At 40.8% G+C, this 22353-nt stretch overlaps 3 protein-coding genes across 5 annotated transcripts in view; 2 read left to right on the top strand and 1 right to left on the bottom strand.

Annotated features, from left to right (window-relative positions):
• Window positions 1-129: 129 nt before the first annotated feature.
• cramp1 (cramped chromatin regulator homolog 1) lies at window positions 130-14522 on the bottom strand. Of its 3 annotated transcripts, none has more exons than XM_055223946.1 (20): window positions 14366-14522; window positions 12540-12916; window positions 11801-11991; window positions 11576-11729; window positions 11285-11368; window positions 11139-11187; window positions 10959-11044; window positions 10569-10692; window positions 10384-10465; window positions 9325-10212; window positions 8734-8896; window positions 8491-8651; window positions 8343-8417; window positions 8191-8275; window positions 7346-7453; window positions 7078-7235; window positions 3915-4101; window positions 2805-2969; window positions 2147-2292; window positions 130-1480 (listed from the first exon to the last, which is right to left on the bottom strand). In XM_055223946.1, the coding sequence occupies exons 2-20, from the start codon at window positions 12913-12915 to the stop codon at window positions 1367-1369; spliced, it is 3396 nt and encodes a 1131-aa protein (XP_055079921.1). In that variant the 5' UTR covers window position 12916; window positions 14366-14522; the 3' UTR covers window positions 130-1366. The 3 variants fall into 3 exon arrangements, with proteins under 3 accessions (XP_055079921.1, XP_055079920.1, XP_033826834.1); XM_055223945.1 differs by lacking the exon at window positions 14366-14522 and adding an exon at window positions 13298-13571 and having other exon boundaries at window positions 8343-8411; XM_033970943.2 differs by lacking the exon at window positions 14366-14522 and adding an exon at window positions 13298-13570.
• A 517-nt stretch (window positions 14523-15039) lies between these two features.
• Window positions 15040-17700, top strand: jpt2 (Jupiter microtubule associated homolog 2). Its single transcript, XM_033971448.2, has 5 exons — window positions 15040-15210; window positions 15874-16025; window positions 16127-16281; window positions 16515-16545; window positions 16615-17700. Exons 1-5 carry the CDS (start codon window positions 15155-15157, stop codon window positions 16854-16856), a joined length of 636 nt encoding a protein of 211 aa, XP_033827339.1. The 5' UTR covers window positions 15040-15154; the 3' UTR covers window positions 16857-17700.
• Window positions 17701-18262: 562 nt separating this feature from the next.
• The window catches only part of mapk8ip3 (mitogen-activated protein kinase 8 interacting protein 3), a 31118-nt gene continuing 27027 nt past the window's right edge, over window positions 18263-22353 (top strand). The window contains exon 1 of the mRNA XM_055223523.1: window positions 18263-19088. Coding sequence (XP_055079498.1) covers window positions 18783-19088 — 306 coding nt within the window. The 5' untranslated portion in view covers window positions 18263-18782. The remainder of the gene's footprint in view (window positions 19089-22353) is intronic.

The following is a 22353-nucleotide window of genomic DNA, read 5'->3' as shown; positions in this document are numbered from 1 at the left end:
ATTTATATGGTAGTTGGTTTGTGGTTTGTCTTGATGCCTACATTTATTTTTGTTTGTTTTCTTACTAAAATGTGTAATAAATCCTTCAGCGACTGTGCAAGTGTGGAAAATTTAAGACACAAGTACTGATAACACTTTCAAAGACACTTTTATAACATCTTTATCCACAGAATAAAAAGATTTTTTTTTTATATAAACTGAACAATCCAAATTCTTACTGTTGTTAAAGGAGTTATCTTATCAGACAGAAGACACTTTTTCCCCAGAAGGTAATAAATAGCCCCAACAACAATTTACATTATGATACAAAAAGCGGTGAATACTGGAACTGCAAATATACAAAAAAATCCTTCAATTAGGGAAAAAAACTGCAAAGACAACTATTTATAGTACATACATACAACAGCTTTATCAAAACTCAAACAGAATTAATTATAAGAGCTTCATTTTGACGTTTTGTTAAAAATTCTATGTATGGCGTGAGACAATCAGTCATTACAACATACTGATGTGAATGTAATCAGTAGTGTGTGTATTCAAATAAGGCTGGTTTTGAATACAGAATTTTATGGAATGACATCACATGGATTAATTAGAGTCCACTGCCTAAACCAGTAGCGTGGATATGGCTTTAGTGTTCGATAATATATTTCAGTAGTAAATAAGTAGTTGAAATCAGACGGAGTGTTGTGAGTAGTTTGTTGGTATGTACTGAAATAATAAAATTTGCTGAAATTTGTAAGACATTGAAAAAAAGTAGGATTATTTATGAAATTTTGTCAAGGTGCACTATATAACTTTTCTGGAAGAGCGTTTGCCACCTGCTTGTCTTCATGGAGATTATATTCCTTTGTCTGAAATGTTCCACAATCTGGCATCAACCGTATCCGTCTTGCATTTCCATGGATCTGACCTGTAACTTCGCCTGTCACCTGCCCGTCTCCATGGAGATAAGTTCAATGTTATACAGTGGAACATTGTAGGCAACGCAATGGAGACGAGCAGCCATCGGAAGAGTTACATAGTGCGCCTTTAAACCAAAAGTGTATGACCACCGGAACTACGCATTTTGGTGAACTTTTCCACCTCCTACTACTTCATTCACTTTCACAATGAATAAACAATAAAAATGTTCTGATATGGCATAGTCTTATTGTTCCTGTACATGAGGTTTGTAAATTTATCATTAAAAAGAGCGCTGCACCATAAATAGTTCACCCACTCTTAACGCGCTTAAAAACTACTGTATATGTCCTCTCTTATTGCACTTACAGACTGGACAGGGGTGGCTCTAAAAGGGGATAAGTGTGCTACATTTGAAGCACACAAAGGATGATGGTATTTTCAGTACATGGTGGGTCTCCTCTCATGGGGGAGGAGTGGGGGGCTCGGTCACAGCCAGTTCTTGGGCCAGGTCATTGAATCGGGCAATGTAGTCCACACTGCTCTCGCTCATCATACATTCCAGCTGAGTGTCCACCTGCAACAGATGACGTCATTGTCCAGCATTAGTAAAGCAAAGTTTGCTGATTGAATTCTGACTGTTTGTTTTATGCTTATCAATCTGTGAGGATTAAACAGGTCATTCTGCCAGTCTATCAAACGCAACACTGAGGTCAGATGAGACACTCTGTCGGATCGGTTTAGTTGCGGGGTGACACTCACGAAGAACAGTACTCTGGTGTGCTGTTGTGGTCACCACCTTTGAAGCTGCACGCACAAGACCACGTGTTCACATGATAACTATTAGTTTATTAAGGGAAAAGACTCTGCAAAGCAAAACTAGTTTCCAAACAGTAAGAATCCGTCGCATTGCAGCACCTCCACTGGAACCATCAGGTACAGGTGTGTGCGGTCTGAGCTCCTCTCATTACTTTTAGGTATTTGAAATACTTTCAGCCACTGGACCAGAGCTGCGCTGTGCGCAGTCTGACCCTGGACTATAGTTTATTTCAATATATTTTTATGTGTAGGTCTAATAGAAAATCTACTAAATGTCTTGGTTGAGGTGTGAAGTGAATGGATGATAAATATTAAGCACAAAAGTGAAGAAATAGGAAAAACTTGTATACCCTGTTTGGAAGACACTGCAAATTAGAAAAACAATTAGTATTAGTCTTACAAGATGTTTTTCAAAGCTACTTACTTCTGCTACATCAGGAAGGCCGCGAGACTGAAAAGAATCATGGGAGTTGCAGTCCAGGAGGCTTGGGCCAAGTAGAGCTGTGCCGCTGGAGGGGCCAGATGGGGTGAGGGTGGTTCTTCTTCCCTTATCAGGAGAGACCATACTGGCTGTAAAGAGACAAAGGCAGATTAAAGGGAATCCTGGGGAGACCTCAGAGGAAAGGTCACTGTAGAAACATGTAAGGTTAAGACCCAAATATGCACTTGATTAAGTGATTTTAATTCATTATATAGTGGGAGTGGTTTAAGTCTGGTCTAGTTTTATCAGCATGCCCAGTTCATACTTCACTGTAGAGGATGGATGTCAAAATAATTTGGTTAATCGATAAGTATTTAGGTAACAATATAATTGTTAATTAACTAAAAATAAATTTTAAGTTATTTCAATCCATCTAAACGCAAAATTGCACCAAAAAGTGCACAAGTAACTGATGGAGGGTTCGCTACCTGCTCATTTCTATGAAGGTAATTTTCCTTTGCCTAGAATGTTCCCAAGTATGATATTAAGCTTGTCTATTTTGCATTTATTCAAAAGCATTTTTATTGCTCAATTTAAAAAATCATGCATTCTTACTGAGGGGTCACCCTATAATGGCAGAGCTGGATGTTGTAGTACTCACAAAGTAGACATCCCAGCGTGGAGTCCGTCGAGTCACTAGGATACCACTGAGGGTCATGGCTGGGGGAGGGCATCCAGGTGCGGGATGGGCTGACGGAAGGAGAAGGAGCCAGCAGCTTGGATCCATCGCTGCTGGTCAGTTTGGACAGCGTTGCCTCTTCTTCACCTGGACAACAGAAGGCCTCAGTTTAACAGGTCTGTTGTGTAGGATGCGCAGGACGGTCAACTGCATTTTGTTTTCACCCCACTTCGTACATCTGTTTTATGTAACATTTAAAGGTGTACTACGTCACTTTTCTGGTGCGGAGTCTGCCACCTTTATGGAGATGTTACTTCCACTCTATGGCATTAAATGTATTAATTTGCATTTACCAATTTGCAGGTGTAATACCTTGTGTTACATTTTTGTATGAAAAGCTTTATAAATGAAGTTTGATTTGATTTAAAAAACATGTATTCTTACTGTGAGTGGGGTTATCTCTCCACAGACCAGACCTGCAAGTTGCCTGGTGGTGTAAATATATATATATATATAAAATTATAATGTATGGCACCTGTGGATTATTATGTTAGAATTTGGACTTGCAATAATTGATCTAAAATAAGTTAATAAAAGAAACAAGTCTGCTGACTCCCAAGAGGACCGGCGTCGTAGTAAACATCATCACAGCTGATTTTTTTCCATTCATACCAAAATGACTACGAGAAGCTGTTGAATCCAATATGTATCACAGATTAAAGAAAATAAAATTGGAAGCACAGAGCAGTGGGCGTATACCAGGGGCGGTGAAAAAAGGGATTGCTCAGAACAATGACGAGTATAAAGATTACTCAAACATGCATGAATCACACTAAATGCAACTTTGAGAGGGTAAATGAGAAGGTGAAACAACTATAACATGGTTAAAAAGTTGGTTTTGCATAATGGGTCCGCTTTAAGTTTAATGCCATACTGTGCAAAATTCCAGGCAGAGAAAGAACATCTCCATGGAGACAAGCAGGTAGGGGACCCCTCCTCCAGAAAATTTACATAATGCACATTTGAGAGTGACAAATGAAACATCTAGAACAGTGTGCTAAAGTACTAACAAAACTGTAGATTTGTACTTACCAAAATGAGCAGAGTTGATCGCTAACTCGATGATTGAGTCACTGATGTGCGTTTGAGGTTCTCCAGTGGACAGAGACTCTTCAGGGGGACCGGGAAGAGAGATGTCCAGGAGAGAGGCAACGCTGGGCGGGGACAGGAGTGAGTCCCCACCCCCAGCTCCAGGAGGAGAGGGAGCAGGTAGCCCATTCTGACAAAGAGAAATCAGCCTGTTTAGACCCTTCCAAAGTTGGTAAATGGATACAGTCTAAATTTCAGAATGGAGGCAACTAGAGACACAAACGAAATGAAACATGATGGCCCTTATTTACTGACTAAAAAGGGTATATATTTTGAACCGCTCTGACCCAGTCCACTGTGCACTGGTCCTGCTTGCTCCACCTGGATCCAACAGACAGAGGACAGAGCTGCCCGATGAACCCCTCTGGAGCAGAGTGCACTGTGCTGCACCCTGGATTTAACCAGAACTCGCGCACAGATATGGCACCATAGGACTGAACCCCAGGCCAGTCCAGACCAGAGAGATGGCACGCTACAGAGTGCTTCTGCCAAAAGTGGAGTCTCAAGAGTAGTTAACTACAAACACTATTATGATTACCAAACTTCAAAAATTAAACTGCATTTTTGGCTTAATTCATTATTAAAAACAAAGATGTTAAGGAGCAATATGCTTCATGTGCATTTTGACATTTGTTTAAAATGTCTGTATGTGGTACACCACCACCAGACCTGCCATACGATTTGCGAACACCATGCGCTCACGTTAATTCTGCTAAATCCTGCAGAGCGCCTTGTTTTTGTTGTACATCAAATATAGAGACCGATTTCGCTGTACGGAAGTTTCATAAATGAGGGCCTATGTGATTTCAATGCTGAGTTTCAGATTAACAGCAGAATATCAAAAACAAAAAAAAGAGAAAAAGTTGGTTTTGGCATTGATAGCAGGGCCTGGTTTTAAGAAATTTCCAAGGGTATTTTAAGTTATTTGTAAACTTACGGCATTTTTGATGAAAGAAGAATCTTGATACTTAATATATGATGAAAAGCTTTTATAGATTATGTATTAAGATTGATTACCTCCGTCTAGGGTTGTCAAAAGTATAGAAAATCAGACACTAATCAATACTAAAACTATAATCAAAACTAAATACTCATTTGAGCAGGTATCACACGGCCCGGGCCTACTTTACAACTTTACAGCAATGTACATACACTTCTGCGTCACCCACACAAACAATCTACACATCAAATGAAAGCTGCGGCACTTTTCTTTCTGGATATGCAAACCATTTTCACCTGCAATCACCACAGAGCTGACAGGAAAGACGGTTTTACAGAAAAGTCACAAAGTGTGAATCTGGACTTCACTTACCATTGAGCGCTCTGGTTCTGTCAAACATCAACATATTCACACAAAGTTGGTCTCATTTGTTCCGTAAAGGTCCAGAGAATATATTCCAGTCAAGAAATTATGTCCACAAAATAAGATCCTCCATGTCCAATCTGCTGCAGGAAAGTACTCCAAATATGAAATCTGCTCCATCACTTCTTTGCCTTTCTTTAGTCGATTTCAGGCATAATAAACTTCTGACAGCACCAACTTTGTTCCCCAGTGCTAAACACACGCGTTAGCTTTTGATTGACACCAGTGTTGGCCAATAAGGTGGGGGTTGTGGGTTACTGAGCCCGCAGACAGCGAATCAGTGCTACAGATGACTGAAAGTTTACACCCCACTCTTCCCCTTGTAGAATCAACCAATTACATCACACACATTTAGTGACATTTTCCCCTTACAGCCAATGAGCAGCAGGACAGGATGATGTATCACATGGCATGGTTTTCCGTAAACAGATGTACCCGGAAGAAAATGTGTACTCCTCAATGCCATGCTGCCGAAATGGACCGGTCCTTGTTGCGCCGGAAGTGACGCAAGTGCCCGTCGACGAACACTTTAATTTTTTTAATTAAGGCACTTTGGTGAATTGGGAAACGAGTGGATGCAGAAATGTGTGCATAATGGCGCATTTTACGCACTGGTGTTTTGCGTTTTAAACATGACGAAACGGACAAACCAAAGGGAGTACGTGATCGAGGACACTGTGGATGTTTGTACAAGTTAAACTAGAGGCATCTCGGACCCGGAGCGGTTCATGGCGAAGAGTAAAGATCCCACAGTGGACTCAGGAATAAAGTACCATATTTTTTGATGGATTGGATGCTGTTCTCGATCGGTAAGCGTGGTTTATTCTGCTATTGACTTAATTGTACGTAAAATATACTGTGTATAATCGTTAGCTTTGCTTCTGTGCACATAGGTCGCATTCGGACCATGCGCTCTGGAACATTTGTGTTCAGCTGTATGAATTAGACTTAATTTGTCTATTGTTTAAAAGGTGTTGTTTTATTCTGCAGTTTGCATTATTGTAGGTAAAAATCTAAGATGTACACACATTAGCGTCTCATCTGTGCGCACGGGTGAGGCGCGCACTGGTACGTTCCTGTGGAGTTACGGATCAGACTTTGTTTATTGTTGATATCTGACAGAATATAGTTCAGACAGAGATAAGCACAGAAGCTACAAGTGTCATTGCTTTGTCAGAGTGGGCACACACCAGAACTAACATCTAAACGTTGTATTGGAACTGGAAACATGAGGCAGTGTGGTGCCGTAAAGGCGATTATAATCGTGCGCGATGATCGCGATTATTAAAAAATGCCACGAACGATTAATTGCGGACCTTATTTATCGCGATTAACGATATTATCGTATATCGTCCCATCCCTAGTATTTAGTCTATTCCTTAGTATCAAAATCCAGTTTGAAATGTTAGTACAACGTCAACACTACATCCATCACCACAAATTATACTTTTTTGAAGTTCAAATGCAATTTTGAGGCTTGGAATAAGCCTTTTTCCAGTGTTTGCAATATAAAACTGGAAATTCAAAATGGTCACTTATTTTTTGTGAAATGTCAAATACTTGTCAACACCTATTAGAATCTTACGTAAATTCATTCATCAATAATCTACTACTTCATTTTTGCTCCAGTCACCTCTATTCCAGAAGTTTGAACATTTTGATGAAATTTCATTTTAAAAGGATCTATGAAGGTTCCTAAAATGCAAAGATGACCAAAAACTGAAGCTTTAGAAGGCAGCTGACCTCTGGAGCATGGTCCTGAAGAAGCAGTGACTCGGGTTGAGCTTCTATGAGGGGGGCAGTGCTGAGGAGAGGGCTGGTCTCAATAGAGGGTGAACTTAAGTCCGGACAAGAGCTCCCAGGAATGATGCCAGCAGATTTGGCTGCCAAGTCGATAGTACCTGAAATGAAAAAGCCCCACAATAGTACATTAATCGTTAAATAAATAACTTTCATTCAAATTACTCATTCAAAATTGTATCCAATAGTTGGTAATAGCTGTGCATCATACTAGAAAGCGTAGCATTTGTTGAAGAGGTGGTGGCTGCAGGGAATTTAGATGTGGAGGGTTTTGGTGCAGGAGTAAGGCGTGTTTGGATTGGGCGGAATGAACCGGTTCCTGTGGGAGGAAAAAAATCAGATTAGTTCCAAGAGATTTAAAAAGGGTCTGATTTTTACATTTTAAAAAGTGAAAAACAGAACTAGTTCATTTTAAACCATTTGCAGCGATCCAAACTCATTCCTTACTTTCCCAACACATCCATCTCAATTACAATGGGATCATAACTTTCAAAGAAGCCAGATGCAGACAGCACACAGTGTTCTAGTATAATCACAATACTAACATTTTAAACTTGATTTGGATACTAAAAAAACAGACTCAATAATACTGATACCACGATCATAATAAAAAACAACCTTTCTTTAAACAATAGAATGCAATTTTCAACATTAAATTGTAGTACTTTCTTTTATATTCCCATGTGGCCTTATATCTGTGTAATCCCTCAGTCATCCAGGTAGATTCCATAGTGGTCCATGGGCGTATACTAGTCTGATACAGCTCAAGATAATTCTAAAGCTACTTAGGAAAGTTTCAATGTTGCCATGTGAATGTGACTTTGCTAGTATCGATACCTGCTCAAATGAGTATCTAGTTTCAATACTAGATCGAGTGTCTAGTATTTGACAACTCTACAGTTCTCATCTCATGTTGATCCTAAGAGCTATACTGGGACAAAACAAATGGGGGGACAAAATCCAGCTACAACACCTTTAACATAAAAAATATGTACTTAGCTTTTATTTTAGTATTTATTATTGCCAGTACCAACCAAATACTACTGTGGCATGTACCTGTGGCAGAGGAGTTAGTTGAAAGGATTGAAAAAGAGCAGACATGTTGTGAGGTGTCTCCTGTTGTCCGGGGCAGAAGTGTTCGCTGTGGACACAACACCAAGTCAATACCAGCTTATGAAGTTCGGCACATCTTGACTTTCTTGTCTTACCTGAACAACAAGCGGTTTGCGAAGCTGTCTGTTTCGAGGTTTTCGCTGCCTTGAAAAGAAGAGATCTGACTGCATCTGCAAAGAATTCTCACAAATTATTTCAAATCTCAATGATAAACTGTTTAGGCGTCATATTTATTTTTCTTACACTAATAGAGTCCAGCTGTTGCTTCAGGGCCAGCTCAGCCTCCTTGTTGGGTGAAAACATTCTATTGTGGCGACTGCTGTTTGGAGGAAGTGTAGTTGGCACCGCAAACACCCCTCCTTCAGAGTCAGACCCCAGCAGTGAGCGTGACAAGCTGCGTCCACCTGGGATGCACACAATATTTAGAACGAGAATATTCTTTTCTTACAGAGTCTGGATGTTTCTGTATAGAAAGTGTATACAGACCTGCATTAGGGTGCAGAAGCCTACCCCCTCGGACACTCTGTTGTCGGCTAAAGCTAGGGCTACGTACGCCCGCTATAGTGTTTTTCCCTGGAGGAGTGACAGCTTGATGTTCCTCCTGGGTGGTTTTCAGCGGTGATGTTGCAGTGGAGCACATCTCTGGAACCTGTAAAACACATATGTCCATCAGTGTACAATAGACAATACAGCAAATAGACCAATTCAAAGATGGAGAAAAGGTAAAAATTCTATGGTAGAATTTGCTGTTTAACATACAGCATCTATGTCGACTTGGTGGCAGCTTTTGTTTTATGCGAATAGGCCCAGTAATTAATCATAAACCAAGTTCAATGTCTTCTTTGTCAGCATAATTAAACAAGTTGTAAGATGAAAGGGCTGTTAAAATGATTATGGCAAGTTTGTAAAGCCTACACAAACAATGATAAAGTTCAACATTTTGGGATTGTAAGTTTGGATATTTCTCAAATTAAATTCTCTGCCCTTCAAATTATGACACTATCAAATTTTAGAACATGAACGCATCAAAAACCTATGAGATACAGCAGGCACAAAAACAACAAAATCACTTCTTACCAGAGGTTTAGGATTGGCCTCAGATGACACTAGCTTCAACAGACATCGCAGCACACTGTTCATCCTCGTGGGTTTTACTGCTTCTTGTCCATTCCCTGAGCTGTGAGGAGGAGTTGCAGTGGGCTGCCAGTCATACTCCAGCTGAAGCTTCCCGGGCTTTCCAAACATGAGGTACAGCTCAGCCAGAGTGACACTGTCTGGGTCTCTGGAGCTCCAGCCCTCCTCTCGGATCTGCTCCACTGTCCGTTCTTTAGGCCCTCCCACCTCGGGTAATAGGGGCTTGGCTGGAGGGGTCCGGTTAGTTTCTGGAGAAGACGTCATGTTGCCTTGTTCCTCTTTGCACTGTTCTGAGCTCTGAGTGCTACTACCTAACTTGTCACTCACATTAGAGTCCAGTATGCTGCCATTTGTGTCCATGCTGGTGGGTTTCTCCTTGTCCTCTTCAGACTGTCTGTGGCCATCCTCGTGGAGATGAGAAGGTGGGACAGGAGTTTTTGGGGGTTTCTTCTCTTCAGGCTTTGCAGGATCAGATGATGCCTCGGCGATGTGTGGTTCAGTCCTTTTGATTTCTCCTGGTGCAGCGCCTGAGGCCACACTTCCAGTGGGAGCAGCACCTTTTCCTGATTTTGAAGCAGGGCGTGAAGAGGAGCTGTGAATGCCAAGTATCTGAGCAGCAGGAAGCTCTTTGTTATTGGGACGATTCTTGCCACTTTCCAACCAGTGCACAGTGCAGAAAGCTTTGGAGTGCACCACACGTGCCACTCCAGGCAGTGTGGTCAAGGTGCTGCTCTCCGCAGGGTACAGGACCAGCTCATCCTGCTGAGACCTGCTGGAAGACACCGAAGACTGACCTCCTTCCAGAGCTTCTCGTTCCATGAGACTCTTAAGCTTGATCAATTTGCATTAAGGACAAAAGTAAGCATATTGTGACTTGAGAAATATGAGAAAAGTACAGAGAAGCAATGTCATATTTGAAATATAATGTATTTGCATTATGCAACAGATGTGTCAACTTCAGTAAATGTTTATACATTTCCTTGTACAGTTCTAAAAGGATACAATCCATTGATCCTGGTATGCCCACTTCTGCTTCAAATACTCAATGAGGCTGGAGACTTTTCGGTGCAATTCCACCACCATTCTGAAACAACAGATATTATGTTCAGACAGTGTAACTATGCCTCTAAATAAATTGTACGGTTTGTGTTTAGAATAACAGAAGGTCATAGTTGATTGTAGCTGACCTGAGGCGAGGGTTGTGTGCCAGGCTCTGCACACGGGCCCAGGAGTAGGAGGTGCGGGGCTGCAGCTCTACTGCCATCTTCAGGGGGAGGCGCACAGGCTTTTGGTCCTCTTCATCACTCACACCTGCAGACACACATCAGCTTTAGAGGCTGAACATACCTGCTACATTATACAGAACAGTACAATATATTTGAGCACTTAAGCACTTGTTTTTACTCCTCACGTTCTCCTCTACAAAGTTACTATGGTGATCCTCACAATTGCATTGTGTGCCGTTTTTCACACATTGATGAGCACTATGATGTGAACTAAATGCATGTATATTTGCATTTGAAGCATACAGAATATGCATGAAGACCAAGCTCAGTTGATTTGATCAGAACTCTTACCTTCTGGGTCGCAAAGTTTCTTCAGGGCTCGGCACATCGGTGCCTTAATCCTCAAGTTCCTCCCCTTGGAGCGCACGGTTGTAGCCCTGTTTATTAACAAAAAGAAAAAAATAAATCACATTATATCTTTGAATATGAGCAAATTCTTTTCCTAATGTTTGTTACTGTTCAGCAACATACCCTTGCTGAATGAGTTCATTCAGCTTTGCCACGTTCTTATCATCCATCACTAACAAAGAAAACACAAGAGGGACAGTTGGTTAGAACATACTTTGTCCCATTTAAGCGATTATAATCCAGTTTACAATAATATAGCCTCTACTTACTTCCACCAACTTTCTTGCGGAGCTCTGCATAACAGATGAGACCATAGAGTTCTTGAGAGGATTTTTTCAGGGCACGAGAATACACTGTGGAGTAATACATTGTCACTATAGCAACCGGCACGCAGTATGCACAGTATGCTGCTTTAAGATAACATGACAGTCCCTTTAAGTAATGGATAAAGCATAGCTCATTCATTATCTTCAACACAGACTCCCTAATCTAGTATACTACATTACAAATAGAAACTGTACAATTGTACACCAAACTAAAGAAACCAAAAGAGGACTCACCATTGGCAAAATCAATGTGCTTGGAGATCTTGTGCCAGGTGCGGTAATAGAAGTGTCGAACCTGTTCCTTGTTCTTTACCATGTTTGCTGGTTTGCCCCGCTTCTTGTATTTCATTGCAATATTGTTTTGGATAGCCTCAAAGTCTTTCCCATACTGGAGATCAAAAACATTATTAGTATGTTTGTTACATTTTTAGGACACAATTTGAAAGTTCTTTCCTCTACCTCATAGAGTCCCTCAAAGAAGCTGTTCTTGTCCTCTGCACTCCAGGACTCCCACTGACGTCGGGCGCGCTTCTGGTTCCCCTCATCCTTCTCCACAGATGCCTGACCCTTGGTTGATTTGGATGCTCCAGAGGAACTAGACGCAGGCCCCGACTGTCCCACTGAAACTTGATTAGAGCCATTTTCTGCACCTGAACAACAAACACATATATCACATATATGCTATAGCAAATTTGTTTAGCTTTAGAAACACGCATGTGTGATTCAACTGCCCCATATTATGATGCTACACTGGATTGGCTTTGGGTTTATAGGGCACAAGGTGGAAGATTTGTGGAAGACTGCACAAATAACGGCCTATAGCAATTAAAGAACATAATATGAGCATCACTTATCAAAACTATTTACTCAGTGCTTACTAGTAGACCTAATAATTAACCATTAATAATAATAATTTTTAAAAGTCAAAATATAGATTATGGAGTGGTCTGACAAAATATAAATGAAATGCTGAGTAAATTCCAGTGTGGATAATCATCATTTTGTGGACCTGACAGAGAGTTGTTCAAAGTTTGAGTAGGTGAGGGCTGAGCACTGGGGCTGCTGGCGGCCCACAGGGAGCAGAGAAGCACAGTCACAGAGCGCCAGTTTGCACACAATAATATGCCCCTTATTGTCACATATTACACACTGTCATCATCACACATGGTCATGTCTGTGCACGGGTCACCTGCTTTACCTTTCGTTTTTGCCCCGCCATGTCCATTGATGGTCGTGCCCACTGAATCCTTCCGTATGCGTTTGCTTGGAGGTCGGACGCTTGAGCGTAGAAAATGATGTTGGTCTGGGCACGTTTGCGTGGTCTCGGCTGGAGCATGTGGCTGCTGGGTCGCGATGTGTCCGGTTCGGTTCGGCTCAGTCGCGGGATGCACGGGAGCTGGACCCAGGTTCAGAGCAGTTGCTGATGGATTAAGACTTTCCACTCCGTCGTCTCCCTTTGTACTGTGCTCTTCGCTCGCCTGCTCTCCGCTCTCCTCCTCGTCACAACCTTCGGGATTTTTAGACGGATTCCTGCCCTCATCGACACCGATCCCCTCCCTAGAGCCCGTGGTCATGCTGCCAAACATATTTAGACACAAACTGTCACGTTGTGAGCAAAGCAATAGCCAAAATTAACTTCTAAAGACAGCGTTCGCTGTGTCTCAACATGGCCGCCGCTGTTTGTTTCAAATCCCCTCTCTGGTCCCGACAAAACAACACCAAAAATATAAATTTAACGTATCCAAAAAAATCATATTCAGAAGCAAACACATTTTACAAACTAACTGCTGTGTCCACGCATGTGTTTCTCTACAAAAAGTGAGTAGATGTGAGAGAGGATTTGAACTAAATTCAAATGCGAACACTTTTCAGTGGAGCGCCCTGCAGAAACGACAACGACAACCGCTCGCTCATTTCGACCTCTAAATAAAGTATTTCTTTCACTGGCAATTTTACCCAAATTCATGCTCATCTGTAATAGACGACGTTTTCTTTCTCTTCACCATGGATCCGACCGGTTTGATAGACAGATACTGAGCAAATTAAGCATAATAAAACCCAGAGCAATATCTCCGCTTTCTGCCCTCTCCTTGTTCCAGACTCGACTGAGCTCAACTCTGCGCAGTTCAACAGTTTTCTATCAGCAACAACATTACTCAACAGCTCATTTTTACCATTAATCTAAAACAAATAACACATATCCATGCATGACTATATATACCCCAAATGTTGCACAGTATGTTGGTGCACTTATGTGCTACACTGGTTTATATAGACAGCAGATACTTTGATTAAACCATGTTCAATGGAGCCTTTTAGTGTCTTAGTGCTGTGTTGCCCACACAGCCCTGCAATCATTAAAATAATAATCACACAAATCAGGACCAGCAATTGCAACACTATCTTAACAGCCTATGTTTTTGTTGAACTGTACGCACATATTTGCATGTGGTCTGGTATGACATTCACATTCATGTATTAAATGCATATAGAAGAAAGTAATGGATAAATCTGTCAACTAACTCTGCATTCAATGGGAAAAATGCAGTCAGAAGAATCCCCAAGACATAAAAAACAACATAACAAAAACCTCTACTAATTTACTTTATGCCTACATTATTTCACCAAACAATTCTCCAAGTAGCTAAAGCTTGTTCTGAAGTATACTGTAGTTATAGATAGGAGTATTATTTGGCAAAGATTGATCTTATTGAAGAAATCCTATTAAGGGGTAGATCTCTTTCATTTTACTGAAATATTTCTGAACGTTAGACACACTCAAACTCTATTAATATAACTTGGTTTCATCACTTTGTTTCTCCACTCAAAGTACCATAACCTTTCAGTACAGTTTTAGGCCATAGTGTGACTGCTCGAGGTGCAGCTTGGACACTACTTTAGCATAGCTGTACCTCCTTTTTGTTTATTTATTACTAACTAGCGCTACAATAGAAGATATAAACAGTACATTGGTTAAGTTTAACATGTTTAATTTAAGTAGATATGCTCCAATTCTACGATTACCTGAAGGAAAAGTGTAAAATCAGACGAGGCCCGCACTAGCATCGCGCTGTGACAGTAGCTTTCAGCTCGCGCATTGACAGTTCCTGCAGAGCCTCCACGCGCTTTGGCCACGCCCCTTACGACTCGAAAACAAACTCTACCATTGGCTCAAACGGCAGAAAGGCGGGACTTATTTATATGATTGATAGACTGTTAAACCAATAATTATCATCAACATGTTTCAAAAGACCAATCGTCGCCTTATTTCTTTTAAAGGGATAAAGCTCTATTTTTTTTTGGTCATTGATTTTAATGGAATTTTCATTGATTACATGAAGTCGGGATTTAAGACGGACTTTACCCATGTATGCCAAAGGTTAAATTGCAGATATTGTTATACACACAGATAATAATTTAATTTAGTCTTATAAAGTCAGTCCCATGAAAAAAATGTAAATGTAAATAACGACTTCAAACAGTTTTAGCAGAAATCTAGTAGATTATATTTTTACATATTGGTCGCACAAACTGGTCGTGACATTGGTGATCATTAAATATATACGTTTCTGTTTCCCTGTTCCGTTTTTGAAGCCCGGGACTGTTTTTTGGCAGCTCCCGGGCGGTAACAGTGCACAGATCGAGCGCACCTCCTCTCGGGCGCTCGGTGATTGGAGGAGCTACGGTTATATTCCTCTGTGGCCGTTGGGCGGACATTCCTCGGAGTCTGAGCAGTCAGGCACACGCTGGAGGAGCTGGGGGGCTAGCTGAAAGGACTTTGTGGAAACTTAAAGCTCCATTAAAAAAGCCAATATGACTTCGACAAATATGTTTCAGGGGCTGGATACCGGAGCAAAGCCGAGCTCGAGGTAATGTGTAATAAGCGTTTGTCTAGGTGGCGTTGCTGTAATACATAATACTTGATAAGCGAGTCTCACGAGAATATCGTGAGACGTTGAAGTTCGTCGTTTATCCAACAACAGTACTGTTTTCACTATTGGTATAAGTCCGGTTGAAAGGGAATAACTTGTTTGTATTTACTTTTACCTTGATATTCTGAACAAGCACAAGTAAACTTCATCACAAAGTGCTAACTAGCTTTAGTTGTGCTAAAGCTAGCGTTAACTGAGCAGGCGTTGTCTGTTGCGGAAGTAAAACGTTTGAAAAGTCATGTTTTTGTGTGCGCGTTAATCCTGTCGCAGGAAATTAAAGTGTTTACTTGAAATGTACACGTTCAACACTTCAGTCCAATACACTCTGAAACCAGATGTGACCGAATATTTGGGTTCACTTTTGCCTTGCCTTTTAAATGCCTGTTCCCAATTAACATGAGCCAAAGAGCCGTGACGTGTGGCTCCTTGCGCGTGGCCTCTTCACTGACCTGCTGCATGTTGTTAGTCAAAGCTGCGCAGTACAAGTTGGTTCTTAATTTTACGTGTTCTATATTACAGAGCTGAACTGTTTCTCACAGATTATTTGACGATAGTAAATGTCATATGTACTAGTTATTGCAACCACAACATTTTTTGCAGGGTGTTGAGGCCTCCTGGAGGTGGGTCTAGTAATCTTTTTGGTGGATATGAAGAGGACGCTTCAGCTCAAAGAAAGTCCAACAAGATGGCCTCTTCAGTATTTGCTCCTCCTGAGGAGCCTCAAACCTCTGTCAAACGCTCAAACCCTCCAGGTGATATTTAATGTTTTTTTTGTTTTTGTAATCAAATAATTCATTTATGATTTACACCCAGTAGTTTACCATGAATTGCTACCCTTTTTACTGTCCTTCAGGTGGGAAGACAAGTAATATATTTGGCCAACCTGAACCTCCAGCTCAGCCTCAGAAACCTGTACCTCCAGGTGGACCCTCAAGTGTCAACATATTTGGGTCAGCAGACTCTACACCAGTTCAAAGCCCCAGTCGGAGCCACCCCAATAAGCCAAAGGTATGGTGCAGAATACTTATTTACCCCACAATGGGATAAGATAAAAATTGTCACAGCATTTTGCAAAAAGAACACATGGTCTCTCCATTTTTGGCACTGTAATCTTCTTTGGCCATGATATGGAATGTTTATTTTGCAACCATAGTCTTCCAAACCAACTGGATGTTATGTTCATAGTGCTTTAACTGGAAATTGTCTTCATTTGTAAGATTCTTGTTATTCTCTATTTCCAGGACAATCTAAAAGTTGGACCAGAGTCACCAGGTAAGTTATGACCCCCATTTTATCATTTCATACATTTAACTTTATATTTGACAGTCTTCTCTGTCACAGCACCTGAACCGATAGTGAGCCAGCCTGAGGCGAAGGCAGAAGCCCCAGCACCAGCCCCAGCACCAGAGCCAGTCAAAGAGGTGCCTCCAGTCTCATCTGTGCCTGAGCCAAAGACCGCTGCCCCCGCTGTTACTGATGAGGCTTCCCTGAAGAATCACGAGCCCCATCTCGGACCCAAACCTCGCTCCCACAACAGGGTCCTCAATCCCCCAGGAGGAAAGTCCAGTGTTGTGTTCTATTGATTGCCTCTAAATTTACCGCTCCTGCCTGATTGTTTGTCTGTCTGCCTTCTTTCATTCCAACATTCACCTCCCAACGGTTATCTCATCATCTTAACATCGCAGGAGTTTTACCTTTTGTTTGCCTCAACCACTCGCACTTAAGTCTCTTACTAAGGCCTCGTTCATTAATTATACATAAGCAGCAGCCTACCATTCAATACAGATGTGTTTTCAATCAACTGCACATCTATTGTAATGAAATGGTTTTGCAACAGTATCCCAGGTGAATATTGTGGTGTGTCAAATGGTTAAAGGATATGCAATTTTGCCTTAGGATTTGCTAAATGAATGCTAAAAATTCCAATGTTTTAGATTGAAAACTATGTGCAAGTTACTACTTTGTCTGTCTATATTTTAGCCAGTGGCCTTACTAAAACATCCATGTACTCCTTTTTGATTATGTGTAGATTAAAATGGCTGATGAGCCGAATGTTTAAAAGAGAAGCCAAAAATTATACTGACAAATCAAATCATCGCAATCACATCCAAGTGTCAAAAACAATTCCACTTGTAATATTTTATCTGAATATATTGTGCAGGTAGTTTTCTGCTTTGTTCTCATTGCTTTGTTTGAAAAAGTGAGTTATCGCATGAGGTAGGCCTTTCTTTATGTTTTAAATTAAAACGGCTGAAGACAGTGCTTTGACCGCCTGATATCCAATGGACTTTCTATTCATTCCCCTCAGACTGTATTACACATTTTATGGTTTTAGGGTGCTACCTTGTTTAGTAGTGTTTGTCTGGTCAGCAATGAACACAGCAGAAAGAATCCTGTAAGTTGCAATAAAGTTGTTCTGAATTTTGATGTGTTATTGTTTACATCTAGTTAATGCGCTTATTGCATATCCTTAAATGTATTGCAGAATGTTGTGCAGCACTGCCACCTAGTGAAAAAGTGAAGAAAAGCAGCCAAACAGACCATCGTTTACTGATGATTCATAATGGTCTCATCCTCCTGCGCTAAATTGGTTCAAAGCAGAACCAGGGATCATGTATGACTCGTTTCCAACTAAACATTTTTGGCTCATTCAACACAACCCAAGTCTTGCGAACGCTTCAATGTAAGAAAAACAAACAAAAAACCCTGCAGATCGGGAACTGTCAATTGCAAAAATGAGACTTCTGTATTCCTTTCAAAATAAAGTGAATGTTTTGCTGAAATGTACACTTTATCTGCCACTGTTAAACTCAACGGTGTGAGCAGGACACTTTCTCTTCTGACTCTGGAGGAGCGATACAAAGTGGTCTGTGGAGGAAACGCCCTTGTAATTGAGAAAAACACCTTTTGATTAGAAGCACTTCCGATTTGACCCTCGCGTTGACGCATTGACGCATTGACGCCGGCTGCAGACGGTGTGACGTCACAGAGTGGGTCAAGCAGGCGTCTCCATCTGAAGCCGAGCTGAGCCTCTCCCACAGCGGGGCATTCGCAACATCAACCCGGGCCCGGCGGCATCGGCTGCCCGCTACAAGGGGAAAGGAAACATGGACCAACCGGCGCGTTAGGAGCGGCCTGGTGCTTTAGTGAGGACAATACCTACCTATTTATTTAACTATTTATTTAATTATTTATTTCCCCAGCAGTAATGGCTGGGGTCCATGGCTGCAGCTGAGGGGCAGGTGCAATATCGACGAAGACGTTTGGTTCCGAGACATGGACTCAGAGCCGTGAAACTGTGCGGGAATAACAGGTTATACTGTGAGATAAAGCCCGGTACTGCATCCAGCGTTGCCGCAGCTGTACCCATTCCCCTGCCAAGCCTGTCACTCCTGAATATGACCTGATCCTGTCGCCTATCCATCCGCGGAAACCCCCCACATCCACAGCCCGTGACACTCGCTGCTTTCAGGCCTGTTCACCGCGCACCCCCAGCGGAGGCAGCCAACATGATGGACCTGCAGTTAGACGAGGTGGTGTACCAGGACGACTACGGCTCCGGGACTGTCATGTCGGAGCGGGTGTCGGGCCTGGCGAGCACCATTTACCGCGAGTTCGAGCGCCTCATCCGCAGCTACGACGAGGAGGTGGTGAAGGAGCTGATGCCGCTGGTGGTCAACGTGCTGGAGAACCTGGACGCGGTGCTCACGGAGAACCAGGAGCACCTAGTGGAGCTGGAGCTGCTCAAGGAGGACAACGAGCAGCTCATCACCCAGTACGAGAGGGAGAAGGCGCTGCGTAAACAGGCGGAGGAGGTGGGTGCACACGGCGCTGTCAGGACTAGGCCTCTGCTCACATCTCCATCCCGCATCCAGCTGTGTCAGGGTAAAGTCAAGGCGTCACATGGGCCAAAGCACATGACCTGGTCGCACCTGTAACATTGATTTGTTTAGCTTTATTACAATGTTTCACACACTGGGTACATGGCCAGATCAAAATCACCAAACTTGAATAATAAGATAATGCAATAATTAGACTATATCTAATTTTTTGGTGGATGTTTATATCAAAACAACCAATTTTAGTATAATTGCTGTTAGATAAAGTAGGGATACAATGGATTTTAAAACAACTTCAATCATTTCCATTTTCTTTCTTTTTCTTTGCCACATTAGTTTGCCTTTTTTGTATAATTTGCAAGACAAAACATGCACAGGTGTGAACAAATTACTCAAATTTTGATTCAAACTCCACAAATCAGATGATGATCAGATTTTTTGTGTGGCTATATCTAATTTTAGGCTATATCTAATTTTGGTTTGTGTTTATATTATTATTGCACCCATGAAATCTGATAATCAAAAACAACCCATTTTAGTATAACTGCTGTTAGATAAAGTAGGTCTACAATGAATTTTAAAACAACTTCAATCATTTCCATTTTCTTTCTTTTTCTTTGCCACATTAGTTTGCCTTTTTTGTATAATTTGCAAGACAAAACGTGCACAGGTGCGAACAAATTACTCAAATTTTGATCCAAAAATCTCCAGAAATCAGATAAGTAATAGATGTAAACATATTAGCCGCAGTTCAGTGCCGTGTTATAATGTTATCTTACGTCATATGCATGTGTAGTTTGACTGTTATAGATTTTTAGGACTCATTATTTATCTCAAAGCAATCAATTTCACCCAATTTTCTAAAAGGGTCAATGCATTCAGCTGTGTTCAAAATGCAGACAGTAATCAATTAGAAAGGCCATATAAAGGTCAGCCTGTGTACACTAGGCCTACACGGACAGTCCTTTGAAAACACATATGCTTAGTTGACACAGTGCATGTTAGAAAATAGAAACCTTATGTTACACAGCTCATATATTTGAAATAAGAACAAGCCTATAAAGTTGCTGATAACACAGAAGTAGCCTATACGGTGCTAAAACTGAAAGTGTTATACATATGCAAATACACTGTGATATCTATGCAAAGTAGTAAATACACCCTCGATTGTTTACATTTAACCAAATTATTATTCCATTCTTATTTTACATATAGTAAAATAAGATGTAAACAAGTTAATAAGGGATAACTTAAGGGTCACAATTAAAGGAAACAAAATTAACTACAGTTGACTGGAGTAATGTGATTGGTCATCCATGTAAAAAGTTTCAAGCTGTGTTCTCCATGGTCATAGCAGACAAGAAATTCAAATCAAAATGTTATATCTTTTGCATGGGGAAAGGGCCTCTATGGATCCTCACAATGTCATTCAAATCAGGAAGGAATTGTTTGAAACCCACGAATAATAAGCATTTTTGGGGAGTTTTTGAACACCGTTTGGCCAGTCACTTAGTTATTAGGGGTTAGGAAGTGAACTCAACTGGAGCCAGTTTAATCTGACATATTTTCAAAGTTATACGTAGATTATTTGATTACTAAATTTGCATGAGGATTAGAATACGTTTTATAAAAATGTCTGCACTTATAGAGAAACACTTCCTGGAATATCACATCACTGAATCAAGCGTTTAATGTTCTCAAGTTTAATATAATATGCAGGGTCATTCAAACATGGGTGAATGAAACACAACTCCAGCTATGTTCTTGATGCATAGAAAGTAGATTTACCATACAAGAAACATTCATCTTTGGGGGTATAATGCTTACCACTGATATTATCAAGTTGCAGCACATGACACCTGTTTTTACCCTAATATTAGGTGAAGCCTTATACATTTTTTTTCTGATATAGTCACAAATAAGTAGGTCTACAATGTGTCACAAACTGATATCCAGATACTCGATACTGAAGAACATCACATAACTACGCCACAATCAGCTCTCTGGAAAGTTTGCATTCACACTTGTGCCAGTTTAGTCCTGTTTGGAGCCCTGTTTAGGCCTGATGTAGACTTGATTTTGTCCTATTCTGGCCCTGGTCCTGGTTTAGTTCTAGGTTCAGTTCTACTTAAGTCACATTTCTTATAAGGTGTGTTTATGAGAGAGTGTACATACTCTTTGAATGGTCTTTATATCTGCACTAGACTAGTATACGACAACATTAAAGAAACTACAAGCTTATTTTTGGTATCAAAGTCGGTATTGAATATACTAATAACATGACACAAAACACTTGTAACAGGAACAAATGTATAGCAAAAACAGTTGCCAGACAAGATGCTGGAAATGGAATCTCAGTAAATCAATAGCATGAAAAAAAAAAAACATAACCTGATTATTTGGTATGAGACGAGAAACAGGGAGACAGATAGAGGAGTGAGAGAGAGGATCAGGGTGCACAAAGGCCCAGTGAGAGATGGAGAATCTGCATCTGAAGCAAAACAATCACACGCCCTCCTCCACAGTGACAAGAAAGAAACAGCTCACGTTACAAGGTTATTAGACCCCAGCTAATGGTACACACACACACACACACACACACACACACACAGCTCCCTGCCATGTTATGTAAGAGGTTGTAGAGATGAACCGTTAAATAATTAAGTCAAAATATCACTTTTTATAAATGACGTAATCTGCAAAATACTTAAAAGAACCGTACGATTTTTATTTAAATTTCAATATTGTGACAGCAGATACATGTTGGGAATAAAATTAAAATAAGGCTTATACATTCTAAAGGGCATTTTGATGGATGAGGACCATAAGGAAGCAGCTACCACGGACAGATAATTGTATCCAAGATAAAATGGGATGGGAACCAAGAGGAGACAGCTTTTCACTATCCCAGACAATTGTTTCTCTGTCATGGTTCAACATCGAGTGAAAGAAGGGACTAAGTGGGCGGGGCCAGCCAACAGTTCATTTTAAAATATCTTCTTAATTCATTGTTAATTTTGATGCAGACCTGAAACTATATTGTTGTGTAGTTTTGACATTTTCCAAAGATGTGATTTCATATTTTCAGTCAATCCATCAGTCTATTCTCAAGTGAAAATGCTTATTTGAAAAAAAATCTGAAAAAAAAAAAACTGCTAATGTATGCATTTTCTCTGCAAAAATCATGTTATGACCTAATAAGCAATGTGATATTTTGCAAATTGAAAGTGGTGATTTCAAT

Source organism: Periophthalmus magnuspinnatus, chromosome 8, assembly GCF_009829125.3.
Source record: "Periophthalmus magnuspinnatus isolate fPerMag1 chromosome 8, fPerMag1.2.pri, whole genome shotgun sequence".
Lineage (NCBI taxonomy): Eukaryota > Metazoa > Chordata > Actinopteri > Gobiiformes > Gobiidae > Periophthalmus > Periophthalmus magnuspinnatus.
The sequence above is the reverse complement of the archived record's forward strand: the minus strand, read 5'-3'. Positions and strand labels throughout refer to the sequence as shown.